Source organism: Zalophus californianus, chromosome X (genome assembly GCF_009762305.2).
Source record: "Zalophus californianus isolate mZalCal1 chromosome X, mZalCal1.pri.v2, whole genome shotgun sequence".
Lineage (NCBI taxonomy): Eukaryota > Metazoa > Chordata > Mammalia > Carnivora > Otariidae > Zalophus > Zalophus californianus.
The window spans coordinates 96,271,175-96,296,713 of NC_045612.1; the positions used below are offsets into that span (position 1 = coordinate 96,271,175).

Here is a 25,539-nt window from a genome sequence, read left to right on the forward strand (position 1 = left end):
GACATTTATTATCTTACAGTTCTGGAGGTCAGAAGTTTAACATCACTTTCACTGGGCTAAACTCTGGGTGTTGACAGGGTCACACACTCTCCACAGTCTCTAGGGGAGAATTTGTTTGCCTTTTCCAACACCTAAAGGAGGCACTCCTTGTCTGTGGCCCCTTCCACCATCTTCGAAGTCAAAAGCCTAGCATCTTGCTTCAGTGGTTACCACGCCTTCTTCTTCTGTACTGAATCTCCCTCTAGTTTCCTCTTATAAGGACACTTGTGACTGCATTTGGGGCCCATCCATATAATCTGAGATATTCTCCCCATCTCAAAATCCTTCACTTAATCATATTTGTAAAATTTCTTTTGCCATATAAGGTAACATTCACGATTTTATAGATTAAAACCTGGATATCCAGCCTACCAAAGTCTACCCTCTGGCCCCTAGAGATTCATGTCCATCCCACATTCAAAATACCCCATCAACCCCAAAAGTCTCAACCCATTGGAGTACCAACTCAAAGTCTAAAATCTCATTACCTAAATCAGGTTTGGGTGAGATTCTGAAACAATCTATCTTGGGGAAAATTTCCTCTCCATTTGTGGACTTGTGAAACTAGAAAACAAGTTATTTACTCTCAATCCAACCAGCAAGATCCATTAAGTTTCAAGGCCTGAAAATAGTCCTCTATGGTTTGAAGCTGCGCCCTTGGCCTGTGGCTCAACCCTTTGGGACAGAGCTTCCATCCTAAGGCATGTGGCTCTAAACTCTGGGCAATACTACTGAAAAGTATTCTTGTGTCTGTTCTTTGTATTTCTTTTTAAATGGGTATAGCATCTGCTGGTTCTCTCACGAGGCAACAGAAACCTTTTAACACGTTCATTTCATATTTGTATGAACATCATGATTTGATCTTGTTCTGAAAATTATGTTCTAATCATCTTAGAGGTCAAATAGAAATTCCCAATACATTAACCTACCAGAGCTAGGTAAATTCCATTGCCAGAGAAGTGTACCTCATGCAGAGTTTAAGCCTAGGCATGTCTTTTCTTGGTGGTTCAGGTGAATCCAAAGCACCAATGCAATGATGTTGACTCTGTTTCTCTAGTTTTAATTTTCTGATCTACTATCTCAGTTGTTTTGTTTTGGATGCATTATAGCCCATAAAGTATTGCTGTTCTAAAGTAAAATTTATTCTGGAATCAGAATGAGGATGTTGAAATACAAAAGTGAGCATGGACAGAAAACTGCAGAAAGGTCGCAAACATAGAATTTGAAAAGGAACACAAATTTGTGCTAAATTTTTCCAAACTGGACTCAATTTTCACAAGTTTATTTATAAGATTCTCAAAAAGAGATTGTAGTTACTTTAATATCAAATATTATATTGAATATTAACTCAATCTGAGAATGTGATTTGCTTTCAGTAAGAAAGACCAAGTTTTGTTAGAGTATGGATCTGCTCTTACTAAGAGGTTGCAAAAGGTGACTCCTTAGCTGTATGAGTTTCTTATGACGGCTCCAACAAATTACTAAAACCTTCATGGCTTTAAAAACACATACATTTATTTGCTTACAGTTCTGGAAGTCAGAAGTTCAAAATCGGTTTCTCTGAACTACCTTCTTTGTAATCTGCCCTAAAAAGCAGAGATTTTGTACTTCAAAAGAAAAACTTTCTAACTTTTGCTCTGACCTCATCATGACCCTGATTATTCTCTTTAAAATAAAAGAAATAATGGGGCTTGCACACTCCGGGGCTGCCGGAGCCGAGACGCATCCCCGTCGGGTAGCAGCCATGAGCACCCCAGCCGTGCCCCAGGACCTGCAGCTGCCCCCAAGCCAGAGGGCTCAGCCCGCATTCAGAGAGCAAAGAAGACAAAAACTCAAGGCACATATGTTAAAAAGAAAAACTTTTTTGGCATACGAACAGGAAAATCACATACCCAGTAGTAGAGACCAGAAAGTGATGAACTCTGAGGGCCAAGTCCACGAAGAGACAAAAGTTCTGAAATTTAAAACAAAAATGGCTGGTAAAAAATGTAGGGATCCGAAGGGGTATGTGCACCCCAAGGTTTATAGCAGCAATGTCCACAATAGCCAAACTGTGGAAAGAGCCAAGATGTCCATCGACAGATGAATGGATAAAGAAGATGTGGTATATATACACGATGGAATATTATGCAGCCATCAAAAGGAATGAGATCTTGCCATTTGCAACGACGTGGATGGAACTGGAGGGTGTTATGCTGAGTGAAATAAGTCAATCAGAGAAAGACATGTATCATATGACCTCACTGATATGAGGAATTCTTAATCTCAGGAAACAAACTGAGGGTTGCTGGAGTGGTGGGGGGTGGGAGGGAGGGGGTGGCTGGGTGATAGACAGTGGGGAGGGTATGTGCTATGGTGAGCACTGTGAATTGTGCAAGACTGTTGAATCACAGATCTGTACCTCTGAAACAAATAATGCAATATATGTTAAGAAAAAAAAAAAGAAGATAGCAGGAGGGGAAGAATGAAGGGGGGAAATCGGAGGGGGAGACGAACCATGGGAGATGATGGACTCTGAAAAACAAACTGAGGGTTCTAGAGGGGAGGGGGGTGGGGGGATGGGTTAGCCTGGTGACGGGTATTAAAGAGGGCACGTTCTGCGTGGAGCACTGGGTGTTATGCACAAACAATGAATCATGGAACACTGCATCAAAAACTAATGATGTAATGTATGGTGATTAACATAACAATAAAAATTATTAAAAATTTAAAAAAGTGGCTGGTAATGTCAGTAGACCTCCTGGGAACAAAAATCATATAACAATGGGAAAAAATTATATTCCTTTAAGACCTTCTAACGAATTAACCAGTTCAACAATAGCAGTTGACACACATAATTTTGAGGATAATAATCAAATGGGACAGTCCGTACCAACTAAAGATGACCCTCAAAGTCAACATATGACATTAAGCGAAGTGTTTCATCTCAAAAACAATAAAAAGAAACAAATATCCACAGACAAACCAAAGCAAGATGCAAACATGTCCAAGAAGCTTGTGCTTGGGTCTTACCGTGGCCAAATTGTTCAGTCTAAGATTAATTCATTTAGAAAGCCCCTGCCAGTCAGAGATGAGAGTTCTGCAACAATGAAGAAGCCTTCACCTGCTGTCCCTAAAGACCCAGAGCCTCCACCCACAGACACTCGCAGTGCGACAGTGAAAAGTGATAGAGCCCCAAACGTGGTGACCACCACTAAACTTGGGAACACTGCATCTCAGGACAGACAGCTGGTGCGGCCTCCTATCAGAAGTCACCGCGACAGTGCTCAGGACGCTGTGAAACGGGGCATCGGGCAAGCCACTGCCAACGTTACAATCCGGAAAGGGCCTCAGGAGAAAGAATTACTGCAATCAAACACGGTTTCATCTAGTGCCAAAACCGGTTCTCAGGATGTAGAGAGAAAGAAGACACTGTCAAGAAGCCTGACCTCTGAAACTGCAGCCAGGCCTGCTTCGTCTTCTAACACCAAACTGATACAGAAATCAAAAAGCATTGACCCGGGCACCTGGGTGGCTCAGTTGGTTAAGCGACTGCCTTCGGCTCAGGTCATGATCCTGGAGTCCCGGGATCGAGTCCCACATCGGGCTCCCTGCTCAGCAGGGAGTCTGCTTCTCCCTCTGACCATCTTCCCTCTCGTGCTCTCTATCTCTCATTCTCTCTCTTTCAAATAAATAAATAAAATATTTAAAAAACAAAACAAAACAAAAAGCATTGACCCTCGCAGACACACTATAGCAAAAGCGACTCTTGATAGATCAGCTCAGCCCAAAGAAACAGCAGAAGAGAGAAAAGCTCGTCTGAGTGAGTGGAAAGCTGGTAAAAGAAAAGTGCTGAAAAGGCCTCCTAGCTCAGTGGTTACCCAGCCTGAGCCTGAAGGGCAAAACAAAAACTCAGTTGGGTCCTTTTGGACGACCATGGTAGAAGACAACGAACAAAGATTATTTACTGAAAAAGTAAACAAGACATTTTCAGAATGCCTAAACCTGATTGATGAGGGGTGCCCAAAAGAAGAAATACTGGTCATACTGAATGACCTGATTAAAAATATTCCAGATGCCAAAAAACTTGTAAAATATTGGATATGCCTTGCATGTATTGAACCGCTCACAAGTCCTATTGAAAATATTATCACAATCTATGAGAAAGCTATTGTGGCAGGGACTCAGCCTATTGAAGAGATGCGACATGCAATTGCAGATATTCTAACAATAAAGAGTCAAGAAAAAGTGAAATATGGAGAAAATATTAAGGCTTGTGCAACTAAGGAATGCATCCAAGAAGTCGAGAGTAAAGATATAGGTATTAATCTAGAGTCAGGAAGACCAGAAATGGAAAAGAAACCTAGAAATGTGGTATTTCAAGATGGTGAAAAAGAGGAAGATGACAAAAGATCCAACCAGTGATGTTAAAACCCCCAGTACAGAAACCAGGGGGAGTTGCTTAATTAAATATAATGTGTCTACTACACCATACCTACAAAGTGTAAAAAAGAAGATACAGTTTGACAACGCAGATACTACATTTAAAGACCTAAAGTTAGACGTTCTCGACGTATTCAAGAGAAGACTTCTAAATTGCCAGATATGTTAAAAGACCATTATCCATGCGTGTCATCACTGGAGCAGTTAACAGAGTTAGGAGGTGAAACCGATGCTTTTGTATGCCGTCCGAATGCAGCACTATGCCCCATGTACTCAGAGGCTGGAACAGCACAAGAGAAATAAAGTGATGATAAGAAATGGGGCTTCTGTTGTTCCTGGGGGCTTCTGTTTGCTTGTTGTAGCTTTGTCTCTTAGGAGTTGGCCAAGTACCTAAGTATTCATGGCAGTGAGCTCTTCTACTGATGTTTATGGTATAGCAGGAACTGCCTACTGTGCAGCAGAAAGCTAATCCTACCTTGTCAATCTCAGCAGAGGGAGTTTCTAAGAAAGGTAAATTTTGTCAAGTAGTTTACTATGTTCCTTGACTATAAACAGGTTTGATCATAATGTTGGCTTGTTCACTTTTAATAGTCTTAAACTGTTAGTCATTAAATATAAGTAATGCTGCAGCAGACAGAATACTTTTTTTTTTTTTTTGCCTTTCCTTAATTTTGGATCAGTAGGAAAGTCAATAATTATAATGTGATGACCCCTTTCAAAAGTGAAGACATGGAAGATTTAGCTTGCTTTTCCACCCAATTCTTGTTACCCAGGCTGCTGTGGTCTCTTGTGCTTTGGCTCTTTACTATCACTTTCCATCAATGCTAGTGAGTCTGTGGTCTCTGTTGGCTTCTTTTTTATTGTAGCTGAGGTCATCACAAACAATAATTAACCAAATGCCCCATTTCTAAGAGGAAATACTTTGTAGTAAAAAAGAAAAGGTGCCAAACGCAGTGGGTATTTGAAACTTTTAAATCTGAGTTTCTTTCTTTAGTTCCTTTTGTAACTTGGCTGTCTAAAATGTTAAAACTTTAACTTTCCTCATTTCATTTGATATAGTTGTAGACTATTAGAATGGAATTAGAGAAGGAATATATAATGTCATTCTAATTTAGGTAGTATTTCTAAAATAACTAATAAAAAATATAATAAAAACTTTACTGTTAAGTCATGTCCCTTGAAACATGATAGTTATATAAACAGTTTCTTCTCCCCACACATTAAATATCACCCCTAAAATTGTTTTATAAGTCTCCGAACTAAAACCTAAATACATCCTCTACCAATTCTACAGTTTCAAAGATTCGGGAGTTTTAAAACTGTGTGTAATATAAATGTGCTTGAAAATCACAGTCTTATGTTCACTCATTCCATTTGTATAACAGCACCTATCTTTGTTCTGTTGTCTTATGCTCTAGAGAGGAGTTTTATTCTTTTATAAACTGTGTTCCTAATATTTATAAATAAATATATCTGTTTAAAAAAAGAAAAGAAAAATAATGGAAGATACATAACTTTTGAATGGTTATTACATTGCCACTTTAAGTAACAGGTAGCCAAGCTACAACCCTTCACATTCTGAAGCTTCCATAATCCTGTCTTAAGTGCTCAAATGTCCTGCCAGTTTTATTTTTTTCTTCCCCAAAATGAATCCCAAATGAAAAATGAAATAAAATAATACTTCAAAGGATATTTTGCACTTAAATCTCTCCTTGAGATTTCCTGGAAGGCCCTGAAAGTCACAAAATTCTGTCACCTTATAAAAAGAGAGGTAGTAGAATTATGAGGTTTATTTGATATACTACTGTTTATGAGTTGCATGGGGAAAAAAAAATCTCAAAAGAGGTGATCAACTTCCTCCAGGTTAAATGTGAATAGGGATAACATTATTAATGTAAATATTTTAGAAATTGTAGCATATATAGGAAGTTCCTAGAGATTTGTCGGTATTCTCACTGTCCACTGTTTCTACTTACTGGAGTCCTGCTGGTACTTTCCCTGATGATATTAAGGCAACAATACTACAGTGTTATCAGTATCGTTTCAGTTATTTTTAAATGTTTGACTATAATCTTACTATTTTAATTTGCAACTAGCATCTTCTAGGCCAGTGCTTTCAAACTGAGGATGTATATAAAACTTATCCCTAGAGATTTTATTAAAATACAGATGTTCAGAATCTGCTCCAGACTTTTTCCAAAATAGTCTTAATCATTAGGCTAGTAGACCTTTTGTCCAAAACTCGTTTTTTTAATTGGCTTTATTATCTTCTTTTGCATACCACAGGGGAAAAAAAAGTAATTTCACCCTCATTTGCATTATTCTTATGCTCCCCCCCCCCACAAAAGTTTTCCCTTGTGAAAATTATCAGTCGTAGGTTAACCACAGTCATAAATGTCTGTCTCCTCTGGGTAGTTTTTTGTTTAACTCTGATGGTTCCCCCAAAACCATACAACCAGCTATGGGACAGGGATCTTGTTTTCAACAAAGAAGGACTGTCTGAGAATCCCCAGGAAGACGACAGGTATTTCCAAGAACAGGCTCTTGAGTACAGGCTTCTGACATCATCACATAACCACCTTTAAGACCAGGTCAGTGGACAGACTCAGAATTTTGAGAACAAGTTAACGGAGAAGAACTTTGCATGGCATTGTTCAACATAAGATACAGTGGAACAAGACCTATGTTTGCAAAGTATAAAGATAAAAAATTAATGATGTACTATATGATGGCTAACTGAACTTAAATAAAAAAGCAAAAAAAGTATGAAATCAGTCTTTTTATCCTAACCTATCAGATTTCCCAAATAAAACACAACTGAGTTGTTGATAGTGTCTTCCTAGATCCAAGAGACACTAAGATCAGAACTGAAGAGTTTAGCTTGTTCCCAGAGAACATGAAACACTTTCCATCTCAAGGCCCATTTCTCAGGATATCAGAGAGGAAAGAACCTCAACAGGTAGGAGAGACAAGCTCTCCTTCTCACTGTGATGCTGGGTGAGCTGATTACCATCTTGGGGCCAAACTGGCCTCCGATATAAAATGGAGACCCTAAAGAAAGTTCTGTCTCCTGTGCACCACTTACTGTTAGTACAGAACTTTTCTTAGGAAAAGCTCATAGACTGGTAATTGTACATATACCTCAAGCGGACCTTTAAAGTAATTTGGTTCAACCTCCACATTTTATGGCCATGGAAGATGATGTGCCCCCAAGTAAACTACACTTCTAGGAGACCAGAACCTGGTGAATCTCCATCTGCACTTCCTCGGGAGACGCCCGCTTGCCAACTCACATGAAGAGGAGAGTAAGAGCTGAACTTGGTTAAGGCTAGGAGGGCTTCATGGCTCTCTATAACAAAGTACCAAGGAGCTAGAGAAGTTCACACAGGTAGCCAAGGCCTACCAGGACCACTGTCACAACCTGAGGGCCCAATATAATGCCAGGAAGTACCTGGCCAAACAGGAGAGGATGCTGGCAGAGAGAAAACCTTCTAGAGAGGCCACAGCTGCCTGTGGTAGTTCCTTGAGCCCCCTCTGATGACCATCACTGTATTACTAAAATAGAGAGTAATGAATTCTGGAAAAAAAATTTTGTGGGGTGGACATCTTGACAATGTTTCTGTAAATATTTGAAGGGGCAGTATGTGTCAAGAAAGGTTTCTTGGATTTATAAAAACACATATTCTAACAAGCTCTAAATACAACCTCCATACTATTATTCTTGGGATACTTCTGCAAATTAGCTAAAAGCCAAGCCAGGTCTTTCTGCTTAGACAAACAGTGGAAGGAGGCAGAGAGAGGGTGAGTCACCAGGCAGAGGGGAGCAGAGAGGAAACCAGGCTGAGGCCTGGCTGGTTCCCAGGTGTGTACCTCTGGCTTCTTCCTCTACGTGGCACTCTCGTGTCTCTCCATAGGTTTCAGAAGGCTGTGGTTTCACAGCCAGAGGCCCAGGCGTCCAGCCATCATGGGAGAGCCAGGCCCAGGGGCTACTTGGGGAAGCACCCCTAAGCATCTGGTCTACAGAAAGGGAGACAGGCAGCTACTCATTAAGGGCACACTCTGTGCCGGGCACTGTGTTCTGCAGCAGCTAACAGGCACACATTAACTTAATCTTTGTGAAAATCCAAAGATGGACGAACTCTTATTGTCCCCATTTCACACATGAGGAAAGTGCTACTCAGAGAGAAGAGAGGACTGTCCAAGGTCACATGGCCAGAAAGTGGTGAACTGGGTTGGCCAGCCCAGCTCCTCTGATCCCATTGCTGAAGCCTCTGGGACAACCTCTGAGCAGCCCTCTATGATGGGCCAGGAGGCGACAGAGGGGGGGCCCTTGAGCAGATGATGAACAGAAGAAAATGTTAAATGTTGACAGTCACAGGAAGGAGACAGGCTGCCAGAACACTTGCTGTGACAACTATTTTTAACCATAAACAGCACACAAGTGTTTATAAGAATCGTATGTACTTGTGAGTCGACCACTTGGGACAGAACTTACACAGAACACGCTTATACGTCTCCAAACAGGCATTCACTCTAGGTCGCTCCATCAAATATATGACCATAGACAGGTTAGGCATTTCATCTGAGAATGAGACTAATAAATGTGATTATAAAGGAGTACCTTTGTAAATAAGTCTGTTACGGGGTGTCTGGGGTGGCTCAGTCGGTTAAGCATCCGACTCTTGATTTTGACTTAGGTCATAACCTCAGGGTTCTGAGACTGAGCCCCGAGTCAGGCTCTGCACTGAGTGTGGAAGCTGCTTAAGATTCTCTCCCCCCCCGCCCCTCCCCCCTTTCCTCTCAAATAAGTAAATACTTATACAAATAAATCAATCTATTAATAACTATTAAGAACTTCAAGGATTGCATGTCTTAGGCCAGATAATACCTTTGATGTTCCTATTTACCAGTGTCCACAAGAGAGGACAGGGTATACTCCACAGAGTATCACAGCACTAGCTAATAATCCCTATTTCAAGTCCTTTTTTGGAATGAGGCCGGGCATAAATGAATGAAAGCAAGATGAGCACGGTTCCTTTTCTGTACACCTCTTCACGGTTTCCCATCGCTCCTCAATCTTCATGTAAGGCCCCTGCCCCACACTAAGTTCACGTCAACTGCTATGCCACCCTCTCTACTCCCCCACCCCACTGCCATCTCCTCCTGACCTCCGCGCGTTCCCCTACCACCAATAAAGCCTGCAGCACCTCAGTCTTGGTCTCCAGCCCCACCCCGGTTACCACCATCGTTCTGGAAATTCAGTATGGCCGGGAGACCCCCCACCCGCCCCCCGGCCAACCTCCTGGCCTCACAGGCCTTGACCTGCTCAGAGCCAGTGAGGACGTTTTCCCCCACAACCAGCTACTCCCTGCAGGGCCATCCCCCCACCCCCACCCGGCAAACACTGTCCCCAGTAACTGCTCCCTGAAACACCCGACTCCAGCATCCCACACCGACCGCCCCTTGCACCCTCCACTCCCCATGGGAGATCTCTCCCCCACAACCAGCCACTCCCGCCAGGGCCACTCCCCGCACTGTCCCCAGAGAAACCGCTCGCTGAAACACCAGACCCCAGCTTCCCACACCCACCGCCCCTTGCACCCTCCACTCCCCATGGGAGATCTCCTCCTGGATGTCTCCCAGACACCTCCCGCTCAGAAGGACAGAAACAGAGAGCACGGCCCTGGATTTAAATCCTTTAATAGCTTTTGCTGACAGAAGAGCAGGCCTCCCTCATCTATGCGCAGCGTTGGGGACTAGATGAGGCTGTGGGCTCTGGTACCCGGGCCTCACCACTCCCTGGGTTGGGGCACGGCTTCCACCTGAGAGTAGGTGTTATCCTCAAAGAGGCGGCTCAGGTGCTCGTTGTTGCCCAGGGCCCTCTGCACGTGCTCTGGGGTGATGCGCATCTTGCGGTTGTTGCGGGCCTCCTGGCCTGCCAGCTCCAGGATGTTGGCCGTCAGGTACTCGAGAATGCCGGTGAGGAAGACCGGTGTAGATGAGCTCAGGCGCTGGGCATAGTGACCCTCTCGCAGGAGGCGGTCCACGCGGCTAACTGGGAACTGGAGCTCGGCCCTCACGGAGCGGGACAGACCGTGCCTCTTACGTCTATGACAGCGCCAGTGGTTTCTTCTCCCAGACATGATGTTCGCTGGGTTTGGAGCCTGATGCTCCCGGTAGCCTGGGTCTGTCAAGGGTACCAGTGCTCCCTCCTACCCACTGTGCCCCTCACTGGTCCGGGAGCTGCCTTTATGACAACCCGACATTGTGATGTCATTGATGACACTGTCCCCTGATCAGGACTGGCCTAGAAACGTCTATGACAGAAATCTGGTCTCCCTGTTGACTGGACCCTCTGTATGAGGGAACGTTTTCTACGTGACTTTAATAGCCTAGCATAAAAAAGGAAATGAATGTTTGAATGTAAACATTGCCCTGTCTTTAGGACACTACACTCCTGGTTATCAGATTCCAGCCTTGCATTGTCTCTGAGCTCTTTTACAGCCCTTTGTAAACTGCTGGTAACCAACAGACATATTGAATGCTGTCTAGTAGAGGTTCAAAATAAAACTAGTTTTCCCCATTTACACATTTAAATATTGTATTTCTATGTTCTTTGGATTCTCTTTTGAATCGGTTACAGTATCTGCCAATTCCTCATGAGTTAAAAAAAACTTTAACACATTTCCATTTCATATCTGTGTGAGGGTCATGATTTTACTCTGTTTGAAAATATCTTCTGGGGGCGCCTGGGTGGCTCTGTCGGTTAAGCATCCAACTCTTGATTTCGGCTCAGTTCATGATCTCAGGGTCATAAGATCACGCCCTGTGTCAGGCTCCATGGAACCTGCTTAAGATTCTCTCCCTCGGGTGCTCCCAACCCCGTTCACACATGCTTGCGTTCTCTCTCTCAAAACTATCTTCTGTTTTGAAGGTCACACTGGTGTGCCCAGTGGGTTCACCTGTGAGAGCAGGTAAAAATTCATAGACATAGAAGTATACCTCATTCTTAGTTGATACCCAGAAGTGTCTTGTTTCTTCTAGGTGAATCCGAAGTACAGATAGTACTTTGGTGATTTTGGTTTTCTAATTTAAATTTCTAATAATTATAATTTTCTTCTCTAACTTTGTGTTTCTCTTGCATTTTAATTTGTTTTTCCAAATCTGGTTCAGTTCTGACAGGTTTGTTTACAAGATTTTTCAGAAAGAGCTCCTGGGTCCTTCAGAATCAAATGTTACATTGAAGCCATCAGAGGTTAGTTTGTGCTCTGTGAAAAAGGCTGTTTTATTGGAGAGTTTGTCGGCTCTTGACAAGAGGTTATACAAGATTACTCTTCACCTGTATTAGCTGCCTATGGCTGCTGGAACAAATCGCCACGAACTTGGTGGCTTCAAACAATGCAATTCTCTGTTAGGCCATAAATTGACATCAGTTTCACCAGGCTAAAATCGAGGTGTGGACAGGGTTGTTGTGACCTTTGAAAGCTCTAGGGTAGAAGCCATTTTTTGCCTTCTCCGGCTTCTAGAGCTGAATTCTTTGCATTCCTTGGCTCATGGCTTCTTCTATCTTCAAAGCCAGCATTGCTGCATCTTGCTTCAGTTGTCACATTGCCTTTTGCTTTTGTCTTCAAATTTCCCTCTGCTTCCTTCTTCTAAGGGCACTTTGATTTCTAGGGCTAACTACGATTATCTAGGATAATTTTCCCACCTCACGATCTTTCTTTCATTTTTTAAGATTTTATTTATTTATTTGACAGAGAGAGAGACAGTGAGAGAGGGAACACAAGCAGGGGGAGTGGGAGAGGGAGAAGCAGGCCTCCCGCCAAGCAGGGAGCCCGATGTGGGGCTCGATCCCAGGACCCTGGGATCATGTCATGACCTGAGCCGACGGCAGACGCTTAACGACTGAGCCACCCCGGTGCCCCAAAACTGCCTTTGGTTTTAAATTGATTTCTCACAGAGCCCCTGAAAAATCAAATATTTATTTTTTCACATTAAGAAAAAGAGAAGTGCTAGAAATAGATTTATTGGACACAGCATTACTGATGAATTGCACAGAAAATTCCCAAAAGACGTGCTCAGACTTCCCTAGGTTAAATATTAATACAGAAAATATAAGTGTTTTAAATATTCTATACTGTATGGGAAGTTTCTAGAGACTTCTCAGTGGCCTTACCGTCCATGAGATGTTTCTAATTATCAGAGTCCTGCTGGTGATTTAGGCAACAAAATTATAGTATTATCAGCCATCATTTCAGTTAATACTTTGAAATATTTGGTTGCAACCTTCCTTATAAAATTTCAATTCAGCATCTTCTAGGCCAGTGCTTTTTGACAAAGGATACACATCAAACCTACCAATAGTAATGGTTAAATTTTAGGTGTCAACTTTGCTAGGCTATGGTGCCCAGTCGTTTGACCAAATGCAAGTCTAGATGTTGCTGTGCAGATACTTTTCCGATGAGATTAACATGTGCGATCAGTTTACTATAAGACAAAGAAATTAGCGTCATACAACCAGTTGAAAGTCTAAAGAGAAAAAACTGGGGTTTCTTGGCGAAGAATCTGGCCATACTGTAACACAGAAATCTGGCTAGAATCTAGCCTGTTGACCTACCTTACCTGCAGTATTGTTATGCCCTCACACAAAATTTTTACTTACAAAAATTATCAGTAAGTTAATCTCAGCCACAAGTATCTGTCTCCTCCAGTTTGTCTGCTTTACATTGATGCTTCTCTGAAGGCGCTATAATCATCTTTAGCCCAGAGACTGTGTCCTCAACAAATAAGGATGGTCTCAGAACCCCATAGAAAAAGACCGTAACTTCAAGACACCTCAAGAATAAACTTTTAAGCACAAGCTTCTGATGTCATCACATAATCACTCTGTCAGTGGACAGAGTGAGAATTTCAAGAACACCTTACTTGAGAAGGAGATGGGTTCGTGACACGGCTATCACAAATGTTCCGTGGAACAAGACCGAGATTTGCAAAGTGTAAAGACCTGTCAGAAAACCAGTCCTTTGATCCTAATCTGTCTGGCCTTTTCCCAATAAAACAGAAATGAAAGTTCTTGAGAGTGAGTTGTTGCTTGTGCTTTCCTAGAAGTTCAAGGGACCCTAACATCCCTGTATTGAAGAGATTAGCTTCTTTATCCCAGAGGAGAACATTAAACACTTTCTATCTTCAGGCTCATTTCTTAGGATACAGTAGCAGAGGAGGCTCAGCAAGAGGTACCAGAACACGACAGTCATATTTGCTGCTCTACCCACTTGCCATGTGACGTTGGGAGAGTTGGGGATCATCTCTGGGTCAACGTGGCCTCAGCTGTAAAATGGAGACCCTAAGAAAAAATCCCTGTCCTCCATGCCCCGTTTCCCCACGGTCAGTATGGACTTTTCTTAGGAAAAGCTCAGACTGGCAATTGTACACCTCGAGTAGACCTTTGAAACAAGTTAGTCCAACCTCCTCAACTGGCAGCTGTGGAAGCTGATGTGCACCCCCCTCCCCCAAGTAAACCACACCTATGGGAGACCAGAACCCAACTTTCCTCCCTCTTCTGTCACTATTCTGTCCCAATATGTCATGAACACTCTCTCCTCTGCAGCTGAGTTGGTCAATTGCTTTCTTCCTACGTGGCAGATGCCCAATATCCCATGACCACAGTATGTAACCTGCCTCCCTGCTGCAAACTGGTTTCCTTTAGATTTTGCTTAAACAGATGAAGTTTAGAGATATTTTCCCCACAGTGATTCTAGAATACTGAATACATGACAGACCAATCTGTTTTCATGAAGGACTCTGAAGCAGAAACACTAAGTGAAACATCAAATTCACAACCTATTCCTTGCCTTTCCCTAGATTTGAAACCATACTCCTTAAAGAAGAAAATAAAATAAAATTCACTCTGACAGTGTTATTCAAATGTGATGTGGGGGCTGATGTAGGCCATGAAATTATCTGTTACCAGTCAGCTGCAGCGGGCTGGAAGATGGTCAGCATTTAGTGACCTTTAGAGCAATCAGGTTTTGCCATAACATTTAAATGAGTGGAGTCTTCTTATTGAACAGAGTTTATACTAGTTCAGATGTTGCTGAACTCGGGTAGAGTCAAACGTGAACTCCGCTGTAGTCCTACTAAAGCATGACCATTTGTCAGCTCACAATGAATTTGCACAACAGAATATACTGGTCCCATAGCAAAGATTATTTTGAAGAGCCCTAGGCTGTTCTAATTTATTGAAGGAGAGAATATCATCCTTCAGAAAACTGTGGTTTTACAATTAAATTATGATGGGGGTAATGGACTCAAGGAACTTGAAGAGCCAAGTGAGTACTGTAAATGAGTGAAGTGGGTCAGACATGAGATACAGCAGGGAAGGGTGAGCACTGGGGCAAACCAGAGAGACCCGGTATTAAGGGGACACTAGCCAGTCATCTTCATCTGGCATACACGTGTATGCCCAGACATTGTGATTTCATCAGAGAAGCCAGTAATTGAGGTTTTCAGGTTAAAAGTTCCTGATTTTAAATGCTGGCAGCTGATTAATTTTCCTTTAGAAACATCATTGTGGGCCTAATGATCCCATCTGCCACCTCCAGTATGTCTGTGAGCAGCTACTTCGTAATTTGTTCTTTAGGCAAATGATTTATTGATGTTCATAGATAGTCCTCTCATTCTTGAATCCTATTTGGGGGCTCCAAAGGCCCTTTCTAAATAGTTAGGTGGTCTCCCTCTGAGCACTTCCTGTAGGATCTGTCAGATTCAGGGACTAAGAGAGCCTGGGCCTTCAAACACCTCTGTTCCCAAAGGCTGTTCTCAGTTAAGAGGCCAGCCTAGCATCCAGGCCTTGTGCTCATGCCTCCCCAAGCCCACACGACCCTCCCCAAGCCCACACGACCCTCCCCAAGCCCACACGACCCTCCCCAAGCCCACATGACCCTCCCCAAGCCCACACGACCCTCCAGGTTCCCCTCAGGCTTGACTTTTGGGCTCATCTCTTCTCACACATTATGCTTTCTGCTCTGCTGACCGTATCTGGCCCCCAGCCTGTCCCAATACTGCCTGTGATCACAGACCTGGCTTGGCAGCCATATCCTCCCCAGACCATCCCTACTCACTCCAGTTTCAGCTTTCCACTCCCAACAGGGCACGAGTCATCAATGGTGTCTTCTCTCCAGGTCCCAAGCTAGAGGAATCGTTCCTCACCATCCCCCACCTCCCACTTTTTGGAAATGCACAAAGGCCCTAAACTCAGGTAGCTCATTCTTTCCCAAGCGCAGTGATTCTCAGTCTCTGCCCGCCTTCTTCCCCTGAGTGTAGGAATCCTGTGCCCGTGTAGGAGGGGGACTTGGCAGGGTGCTGCATTTACACCCGTGCTCTGCTGATCATGGCCCCCATGTTTTCTGGGAAACCCACAAGCACAGCGGAAGCACAGTCCTTAAAGGGATGGCAGCACAGCCCTGCCCGATTCTCCCATGCCCTCGTGACTGCAGAGGGCTTGCCAACATAAGGTCACTAAGGCTCAAACTCCAAACTCCGCCTCGGACATTGGATAGTCTGAGCGAGCCCACGAAGCCTGGCTCCCTACACGTGTCACAGTGACCATTAGTGTCGACGACTGCATGGACCATGAGGTGACCGCCTGACCATACAAGTCTGCTAAGCCAACATAATTTATGCAACTACTCTCACATCTCTGGCCTTTAATGAATTCCTCCTTAGCTGTGCCTTCTGGTGAAGGACCCAGGAGACTATTTTGCACTAAAACAAGCCACTGCCATAAGCCAAAATCAACAGCTTCTACAAATCAGCTATTTAACCAACATATCAAGATCTTAGCATAATGATTGATTCCCTGGCATTACCCACCCTGGAGGCACTCCCTGTTGGCTGAAGGACATTGGAATATGAGAAACCATGCCCTGGACACAAAGATGCTCCGCTTCAGGGATGGGGTGGCGATGTTGGTGCTATCCTGTGATCAGATGAAGGAGAATCTCACCTGCAGCTGCTGGGAGGGGCCTGCTGGCTACTCAGATGAACAGAAGAGTAACTGTTGAATTTGGCTAAGGCTAGGAGGGCTTCCTGGCTCTTCATGACAAATGACAACTTTGTGGGTTGGACATCCTGACAGTGAGGTTTCTGAAAATACTGGGTTGAATGGCATTAAGGAGCAAGAGAAGTTTCTTGGATTTATACAAGCACATATTCCAATGAGCTCTAAACACAACCCTGACACTGTTATTGTCAGGACACTCCTGTGAAGGAGGCAAAGGCAAATCCAGCTCCATACTTTGACAGGTGGTGGAAGGAGGCAGAGAGAGGGTGAGTCACCAGGCAGAGGGGAGCAGAGAGGAAACCAGGCTGAGGCCTGGCTAGTTCCCAGGTGTGTACCTCTGGCTTCTTCCTCTACGTGGCACTCTCCTGTCTCTCCACAGGTTTCGGAAGGCTGTGATTTCACAGCCAGAGGCCCAGGCGTCCAGCCATCATGGGAGAGCCAGGCCCAGGGGCTACTTGGGGAAGCACCCCTAAACATCTGGCCTCTAGGGAGGGAGGGACATGCAGCTATTAAGAACTGTTTGAATTGCCTGTTTTAAACCAGACAGTTGTGTGTGTGTGTGTGTGTGTGTATTACCAGTTAATTTACCAGTGTCCACAAGAGAGGACAGGGTATACTCCACAGAGTATCACAGCACTAGCTAATAATCCCTATTTCAAGTCCTTTTTTGGAATGAGGCCGGGCATAAATGAATGAAAGCAAGCTGAGCACGGTTCCTTTTCTGTACACCTCTTCACGGTTTCCCATCGCTCCTCAATCTTCATGTAAGGCCCCTGCCCCCCGTTAAGTTCATGTCAACTGCTATGCCACCCTCTCTACTCCCCCACCCCACTGCCATCTCCTCCTGACCTCCGCGCGTTCCCCTACCACCAATAAAGCCTGCAGCACCTCAGCCTTGGTCTCCAGCCCCACCCCAGTTACCACCATCGTTCTGGAAATTCAGTATGGCCGGGAGACCCCCCGCCCGCCCCCCCGGCCAACCTCCTGGCCTCACAGGCCTTGACCTGCTCAGAGCCAGTGAGGACGTCTTTCCCCCACAACCAGCTACTCCCTGCAGGGCCATCCCCCCACCCCCACCCGGCAAACACCGTCCCCAGTAACTGCTCCTTGAAACACCCGACTCCAGCATCCCACACCGACCGCCCCTTGCACCCTCCACTCCCCATGGGAGATCTCTCCCCCACAACCAGCCACTCCCGCCAGGGCCACTCCCTGCACTGTCCCCAGAGAAACGGCTCGCTGAAACGCCAGACCCCAGCTTCCCACACCCACCGCCCCTTGCACCCTCCACTCCCCATGGGAGATCTCCTCCTGGATGTCTCCCAGACACCTCCCGCTCAGAAGGACAGAAACAGAGAGCAGTCAGAAGCACGGCCCTGGATTTGAATGCTTTAATGGTATTTACTGATGACAGAGGCCAGGCTTCCTCAGCTATGAGAGGACTTGGCTTGGACGGAGGCTGTGAGGATGCCCACAAGTCTCCGGGACCCAGGCTTTAGCCATTTCTTCTGGATCCAGGCATCTCATCAAACAGGGTGAAGGCTGTATCCTTCAAGCGGTGGTAGGGCTCTCCATTGCTGTCCACTGCTCTCTCCACCTCTTGTGGGGCGGTCTGCATGTTGCTGTTGTTGGCCTCAGTGCCTACCAGGTCCAGGATGTAGTCAGTGAGGTAGTCTAGCATGGCAAGGAGGAAATCAGTTGTAGAACTCAGGCGATGGGTGTATTGATCCTCCTGCAGGAGGCGGTCCACGTAGCTCACAGGGAACTGGAGCTCAGTTATAAGATGGGCTTGAGTCTGACAGGAGCTCTCGTGGCTTTTCTTTGCTGACATGATGTTGGCTGGGTTTGATGTTGACTCCAATCAGCTCTACTTGATCCTTCAGCTGGACTAGGCCTCTCAAGACACCAGCGGTCAACCCTGCCTACTATATCCCCATGCGCTGGCCCCTCATTGGTCAGGGAGCTGCCTTTGTGACATCCTAGACTCTGGGATGTCACTGGTGCCCACTGTGACCTTATCAGGCCTCAGCCCAGAAACATCCATGACAGGAACCTCGTCACCCTAATGACTGGACCCTGATTTTGAGAGAATTGTGATTTTTCTGCTTGATTGCAACACTGTAGAGATAAATACACATTTCAATGGAAAATTTTCCCGTCTTAGGACACCACTCCACATTATCTGATTCTAGCCCTATATTGTCTTTGAGGTCTCTTACAATGCTTTGTCAGTTGGTTAGTGATAAATATGGAAAATGTATTGGCTAGTAGAGATCACATTGTTCCCCCCGCCACCACCACATGATGTAATAAAACCAGTTTTGCCTCCATTTACACATTCATTTAAATATTCTTAATTTTCCTGGATCTAATCCTTGGATTCTCTATGAACCAGTTATAGCATCTACCCATTCCCTCACTGATGGAATAGAATCTTTTAACACACATTTATTTCATACCCGTCTTAGTGTCTTCATTTTACACTGTTTGAAAAATATCTCTTGATCATTTTGGAAGTCATAATGAGATGCTCAATGGATTCATCTATCAGAATCAGGTAAACATTGTTGAGAGAAAGAAGTTGACCTTGGGCTTAGTTTAAGCCCTGTCATGTCATCTTGCCTGTCCTAGGTGAAGCCAAAGCACCAAGAGATGTTTCCTCTCATTTTCTTTCCTCATTTTTTTAAAAGCTTTTATTTATTTATTTGAGAAAGACAGAGAAACAGAGAGAGAGAGCATGAGCAGGGGAGAGGCAAAGGGACAGAGAGAAGCAGACTCCCCGCTGAGCTCTGAGCCTCTTGCCAAGCTCGATCCCAGGACCCCAAGATCACAACCTGAGCCAAAGTCAGTCACCTAACTGGGTGAGCAACCCAGGCACCCCACCATTCTTTTTTCATTTTAATTTTCCTCTCCACTGAGTCTGTGTTTCTGCTTTGTTTTTGGTTCATTTACAGCTGGTAACAGTCATAGACATTTCCAATCCAAAAGAGAGTAGAAGGAAGAAAGGAGTCTTTGATCTAAGGAATGTGGATCAAGCAAGCAAACCTACATACGTTTCAAGGTCTGGGAATAATCTTTTGTAGCTTGTGGCTCCTCCCTCTGATCCCATGACTTCACCTTCGTCCATCGCTCTGCCCTCTAGGCCCTCGGCTCTGTCCTCAAAATCATCTTTCTTTTATTTTGAATGGAACACATGCTTGCAGCTGAGTAGTTTTATCAGCTGCTTTTCCTCTTGTCAAATCTTGGGCGTTCCACGGCCTTCTTTCATTTTGTCTATCCTCTCAGTTAAAGATGGCATCGTTTCTGCTGATTTAACATACTCAGAAATCTTGTAGTCCCCCCTGTACGGTCATGGGGATTTGTGCCCGTAGACAAGAGGCTTGGTCATAGAACCCTCCAGGAAAATACCATCTCAATTCTTTGCTTCTGTTGAGATGGCTGAGGTTATCCATGATTCCCACCCCATTTTGCTTCAAAGAGCCCTCTGTTTGAATACTTTGATCTTCTGATCCCTCAGAGAAAAGATGTGTCTAGCTACATGCTTGATTTTTATCTCCACAGGACGCTGTCCTGACAGCAAATCCTCTCATTTTAATGTCTTTTGCAATCTGGATAGGCTGAGAATTGCTCTTACCTTCAAGTCCTGGGTCCTTTTTGCTTAACAGCTGTTCCCTCAATTTACTTTCCTCTAGCATTTTACTCTAAGTAGCTAGAAGAAACAAGTGCAGGCCTTCGAACACTTTTCTTAGAAATCTACTCAACCCAATCTTCAATTCACTGTTGATGAGTTCTGCTTTCCGTGTAATTGCAGGACAAAATTCAGCCAAGATTTCTGCCACTGTATAACAAGAATCCCCTCTTCTCCAGTTTCCATTATGATGTTCCCAATTTCTTTCTAAACCTTTACCAGCAACACCTTTGACATTCGTATTTCCATTAATAGGTTATCTACTATGACTTAGGTCTTCTCTAAGACAATGTAGGTTTTCTCCACTGTGTTCCTTACTTCCTCTTGAGCCCTCACCAGCAGCACTTTTAACATTCATTTTTCTACCAACTGTTCAAGGTAATCTAGCATTTTCTATCATGCTTCTCAAAATTATTCCAGCCTACAGCGATTATCCAATTCCAAAGCTGCTTCCACATTTTTAGACACTCATTACAGCATAAACTACTTCTTTGTGCCAAAATCTGTATCAGAGTCCTATGGCTGCTAATGAATTGCTACAGATTTGGTGGCTTAAAGAATACATATTTAGTCTCGTACAGCTCTGGAGGGAAGAAGTCCAAAACAGTGTCACTGGGCTGAAAACAAGTTGCCAACAGGGCCATGCTCCCTCTGGAGGCTGGAGAGGGAAATCTGTTTCTTGGCCTTTTCCAGCTCCTGGAGCCCCATTCCCTACATTTCTTGTCTTTGCCCCCTTCCTTCATCTTCACAGCCAGCAGGGTAGCATCTTGCCTCAGTGGCCAAATTTCCATTTTCTGTGTCAAAGCTCACTGCCTCCCTCTTACTCTTAAGTACTCACTCTTATTTGCACTTAGATTCTATCACATAATACAGAATCATTGTCCATCTCAAGATCCTTATCTTAATCCTATATGTGAATTCCCTTTTGCCAATAAGGTAACATTTGCAGGCTCAAGAGACTTGGATCTGGTTATCTTTGGGGGCCATTTTCAGCCTACCATGGTAGGTATTCCCAGGAAACTAATAGGGGAGTGATGAATTGAGACAAGGAAGGGAAGGAAGAAAACAAAATGTCCACTATTAATCAGCTTAATATCACTGGAGAACTTAAGGGGACATTAGAAGTTACATTTTCCAAGGGAAGATATTGCCCCAGCATTCTGGACTGCCACGCTATTGGGCAGTGGGCTCTGAAAGCCTAATAAAAGCCCTCACACAAAGAAATGCAGGTCCTAACATTTCAAAGTCAGGCAAACATGCATCCAGTGGGTTTGTGATGTGACAATGTGCGTAGGACCCTGACAGCATCCTCTACGTGGTCATGTTTATATGCTTTCATTATAAAGTCTTTCTGATTCATCCTTACCTCCTGCCTGCTCTTCTTTCATTCAACAAATGTTTTATTGCGCAGCTACCCTGTATCAAGCACTGAGATGCTGTTCAATGTTAAACAAAACAGATACTATCTTGTCCTTGTGAAGCATCCAGTCTAGTGGGAAAGACAGATACCCAAAGAAATATGTAATTCCAAGTTGTCATGCATGATCTAAAGCAGAGATTATCAACCTCTGCACTACTGACATTTTTGACCGGACCATTCTTTCTTGTGGGGCACGAGGGCTGTTGCTAGTATAGCAGGATATTTCACAATATCCTTGGCCTCTTACCCACTAGATGATAACAGCACACTACAGTGGTGATGCAAAGAAGTATCTCTCTGCATTAGCAAATGTCCCCTAAAGGGCAAAAGTATCCTCAATCAAGAACATTACATTAAAAATGTGTATTAAAAATAAATTACTTTAAGATACAATGAGGGGCTGTAACTTAGAGGGAGTAACCAAGGAATAGCCTCCGAAGAAGGGACAATGAAACGGAGAACTGGCACAAGAATAGGGAATGAGACAGAGAAGAGGTGAGAGAATGAACATTTCAGAAAGATGGGAATGGGCTATTTCCTAAACTGGCAGGGTACCTGGGATATTTTAAATAAAAGTAATGTGACCAAACACACAAGTGCAAAAAAAGATTGGGGGTTAAGATGACCTTGTATCCACCCACAAACAATGAAAAATCTGGACTTCAATAGACTTCTTGGAACTTGGATCCATCTCCCATATCTGGGTGAACATGATTTTTGTATGTATACACAGATGACCCTTGAACAACATGGAGGTTAGGGGGTGTGGACCCCCTTTGCAGTACAAAATCCATGTATAACTTTTGATTCCCCCCAAATTTGCCTACTAATGGCCTACTGTTGACTGAGAGCCTTCCTGATAACATAAACAGTTAACACATATTTGTATGTTATATGTATTATATACTGTGTTCTTAAAGCTAAAGAAAATGTTAGGGAAATCCGAAGAGAAAAAATATTTATTGTACTGTACTGTATTTATTGAAAAAAATTCATATATGAGTGGACTCGCACAGTTCAAACCCATGTTGATCTAGAGTCAACGGTATTTTAATTAACCAATGATAAAATAGAAAAGGGTTCTAAGAGACCAAACGAGTGCAGGATGAATGGTTGTCATACTGTATTGTAGACTTTGCAGAAGTGGCCACAACGATCCCATTCTCTGTATTCACTCTGTGTAGCCACATTACAAAAAAAGAAAAATGTGACTTTGCAGCCTCTCCAATCAAGACATGGTGCCTATATCCCCACTTCTAAAATCTGGACTGGCCTTTCCATTTACTTGGGGAAATAAAGTGGGGAAGTAACAGTAGACAGTAATGGGCCTGGTCCTCGAGAAACTTTGTATTCTTTCATTCTCACTTAAAACAGTTACTTCTGTTTGTCAACAAGCATAAGCTAGCCTGCTAGAGGATGAGAGACCACACTGAGCTGATGAGCCAAGTCACCTTAGTTGTCCCTTCTAAGGCCTAGATATGTAAGCCCAGCCACAATCAGCGAAGTCAACTCATCCCCTTTTTATGGTATTATTATTACACGTATTGAAACTGTAGATTCTATAGACTCACTAATACATTGACATAATTATTATTTTATATTATTTTATATCTTTGTGTCTTTAAAGAACTTGAGAGAAGAGAAGCAAACATATATTTATACAGATTTTGTTATACTAACCTCTGTATTTGTCATCTATGGTTCTCTTCATTTGTTCCTGCCCATTCTAGTTACCACTTGGAGTCCTTTTCTTAACCTAATACAGCTTTGCTTCCACCCATCCCCTTTGTGCTGTTATTGGAAAATGTATTACATTTTTATTATCTTTTATGCACAATACATTATACAAGTAATTTTAAAAATCAGTTAAAAGAAGAAAGGAAAATAAATATGCATTTCTACTGTCTTTTAAAATTACATGGTTACCTTAACCAGTACTTTCTTTTGGGAGGGGGTGGAGTATGGATTTTAATTACTGCCTGGGGTTGCTTGCTTTCAGTCTGAAAAACTTCATTGTTCTTTCTGCTCCTCAAACTGAAAAATCTCAAATATTCTATCAAGTTCATGGTTCTTTCTTCTGCTAATTCAAATCAACTGGTCCCCCCTCTAATGAATTTGTCATTTCAGTTACTGTAATTTTCAACTCCAGAACTTCCATGTGGTTCCTTTTTATAATTTCTCTGGCTTCACTGGTATTTTCTATTTGATGTGGTATTGTCATCATATCTTCCTTTAATATCATTCTTTAATCATGGTTTCCTTTAGTCATTTGAACATATTTATAATAACTTTGAAGTCTCTGTTCAAAGTCCCACATCTGGTTGACCTCACAAGTTTCTGTTGCGGGCCTTTGTTCTGGGGTATGGGTCATATTTCTCTGTTTCTTTGCATGTCCCCCAATTTTTTGTTGGAAACTGGAAATTTTAGATAATATATTGTAGCAACTCTGAGTATTGGTTCCACCACCAAGCGCCTATTATTACTTCTCGACTGAATTGTTTAGTGACTGACTGGATTATTTTAGTGGCATCTACAGCCTCCCTTCACATTGTGAAGCATTTTATGTTGTTCCTCATGGGGTGCAGTCCTGAGTATGATCCCTGTCACCCTGTGATGACACTGGTTTTGGTAGCACTCTCAATCTCTTTGTCTCTTTCTCTGACCACACCCGACTATTAAGCTCCACTAATTACTAGCTGATTGTTCTGTTGTTTTTAACAAATGCTCTGAGGCATAAGGTGTTCCACAGACTGATCCAATCAAACCCAGGGTCTCTTGAAGGATCAGTTGCTTAGGTCAGTGTTTAAGATTTGTTCTGTCCCCAGGAGGACTCCTCCCAGGTGTCTCTTTCTCAGCTACTCTCCAGAAAACCAGCCAGCCTACAGTTCTGTATTTCCAATTAATCTGCCAATCTCTTCCCAGTGGCCTTTCATCACAATATCCACTGCTTTTGAGAGTGTCCTTATGTTCAAACACCTCCATACTCTGTTGCAAATGAAGTCAACCCACTTGGTAAGGGATTCAGCATTCTCTGTTTCATGGCCTACTTCTCCTCCAGGGCAAAAATCTCTGAGCCATGGCTCTGGAGCTGGGGGTGGGGACAATGGGACATTTTTCTCTGAGTGACACTCCTGCTATAGGAGCTGAACCCTTATGGAGGACGAGTAGCTTCAGTTCTTCTTACCTTGCCTCTCAGTGTGGATCACATGTGGTTGACAGTACTTATAAGTGTGATCAGGTCCCAGTATACTCAGTAATGCCACACCAAAGGTAGAGCCTCCATCCCATGAGTGGGGGTTGGGAGGAAGAAGCAAGCCCCCATCTCTCAGCCATACTTGCTCAGAATTCAGTCTTAGCAAGAGGTAGCTGGGAGCAGAATGAGAAATGTTGATGTTCTGCCCATCCCTTAAAGACATCCCTTGGAGTAGGAGTTGGAGGGAGAAGGAGCCCTGGGTCCTTTGCTGCACCATCTTGAGTGGAGTTTCCATTTCACTGAACTGGGAAGGGAGTAGAATGGAGCAGGCATCAGTACAGATACCATATACTCTTGCTGCAACCTCTAAATTTTAATAGGTTTTGTTGAATAAATATTTCTTCATTTGCAGTATGCTCTTAGGACCATCTCCAAAGACTTCAAATGGTTGTTTCAAAAATAATTTTCACCAATCTTCTAGCGAATTGGTCCATAGAGACGTCTCACTTTCATGCTGGAAGCAGAACTCTGGTTGTGATTTGTAAGTTACTAAGGTTTGGTAGTTTATTACAAAGCATTATTGTAGCAATAGATAACTGATGCACACAAGTCAGTAGTGGAGCTGCTAGAACCACAGCCTCTCAATACTTCCTATGGAATCCAGAGTATTCCCTCCATTGCAATTGAAACCACCCTAGGGATTTAGTGAAATAAAC

The 25,539-nt window shown here is 43.5% G+C and overlaps 3 protein-coding genes and 1 pseudogene across 4 annotated transcripts in view; 1 reads left to right on the top strand and 3 right to left on the bottom strand.

Annotated features, from left to right (window-relative positions):
• SYTL5 (synaptotagmin like 5) overlaps window positions 1-25,539 on the bottom strand; it is a 254,902-nt gene that overhangs the window by 136,873 nt on the left and 92,490 nt on the right. Inside the window, exon 1 of one of the 2 annotated variants that reach the window (XM_035725740.1) lies at window positions 15,582-15,783. The exons of the other annotated variant lie outside the window; for it this stretch is intronic. The gene's annotated coding sequence lies outside the window, so the exon portion shown is untranslated. Of the gene's footprint in view, window positions 1-15,581; window positions 15,784-25,539 lie in introns of those variants that run through there. 2 annotated transcript variants of the gene reach the window in all.
• Window positions 1,784-4,764, top strand: LOC113930267 (annotated as a pseudogene).
• LOC113930276 (histone H2A-Bbd type 1-like) lies at window positions 10,150-10,696 on the bottom strand. The gene has a single exon (XM_027607469.1). The coding sequence runs from the start codon at window positions 10,602-10,604 to the stop codon at window positions 10,251-10,253; it is 354 nt and encodes a 117-aa protein (XP_027463270.1). The 5' UTR covers window positions 10,605-10,696; the 3' UTR covers window positions 10,150-10,250.
• Window positions 17,904-18,456, bottom strand: LOC113930280 (huntingtin-interacting protein M). The gene has a single exon (XM_027607472.1). The coding sequence runs from the start codon at window positions 18,351-18,353 to the stop codon at window positions 18,018-18,020; it is 336 nt and encodes a 111-aa protein (XP_027463273.1). The 5' UTR covers window positions 18,354-18,456; the 3' UTR covers window positions 17,904-18,017.

What these genes read in the sequence shown, in the direction of transcription:
- LOC113930276 (XM_027607469.1), bottom strand. Translation starts at nt 10,604, where the DNA reads ATGTCTGGGAGAAGAAACCACTGGCGCTGTCATAGACGTAAGAGGCAC.
- LOC113930280 (XM_027607472.1), bottom strand. Translation starts at nt 18,353, where the DNA reads ATGTCAGCAAAGAAAAGCCACGAGAGCTCCTGTCAGACTCAAGCCCAT.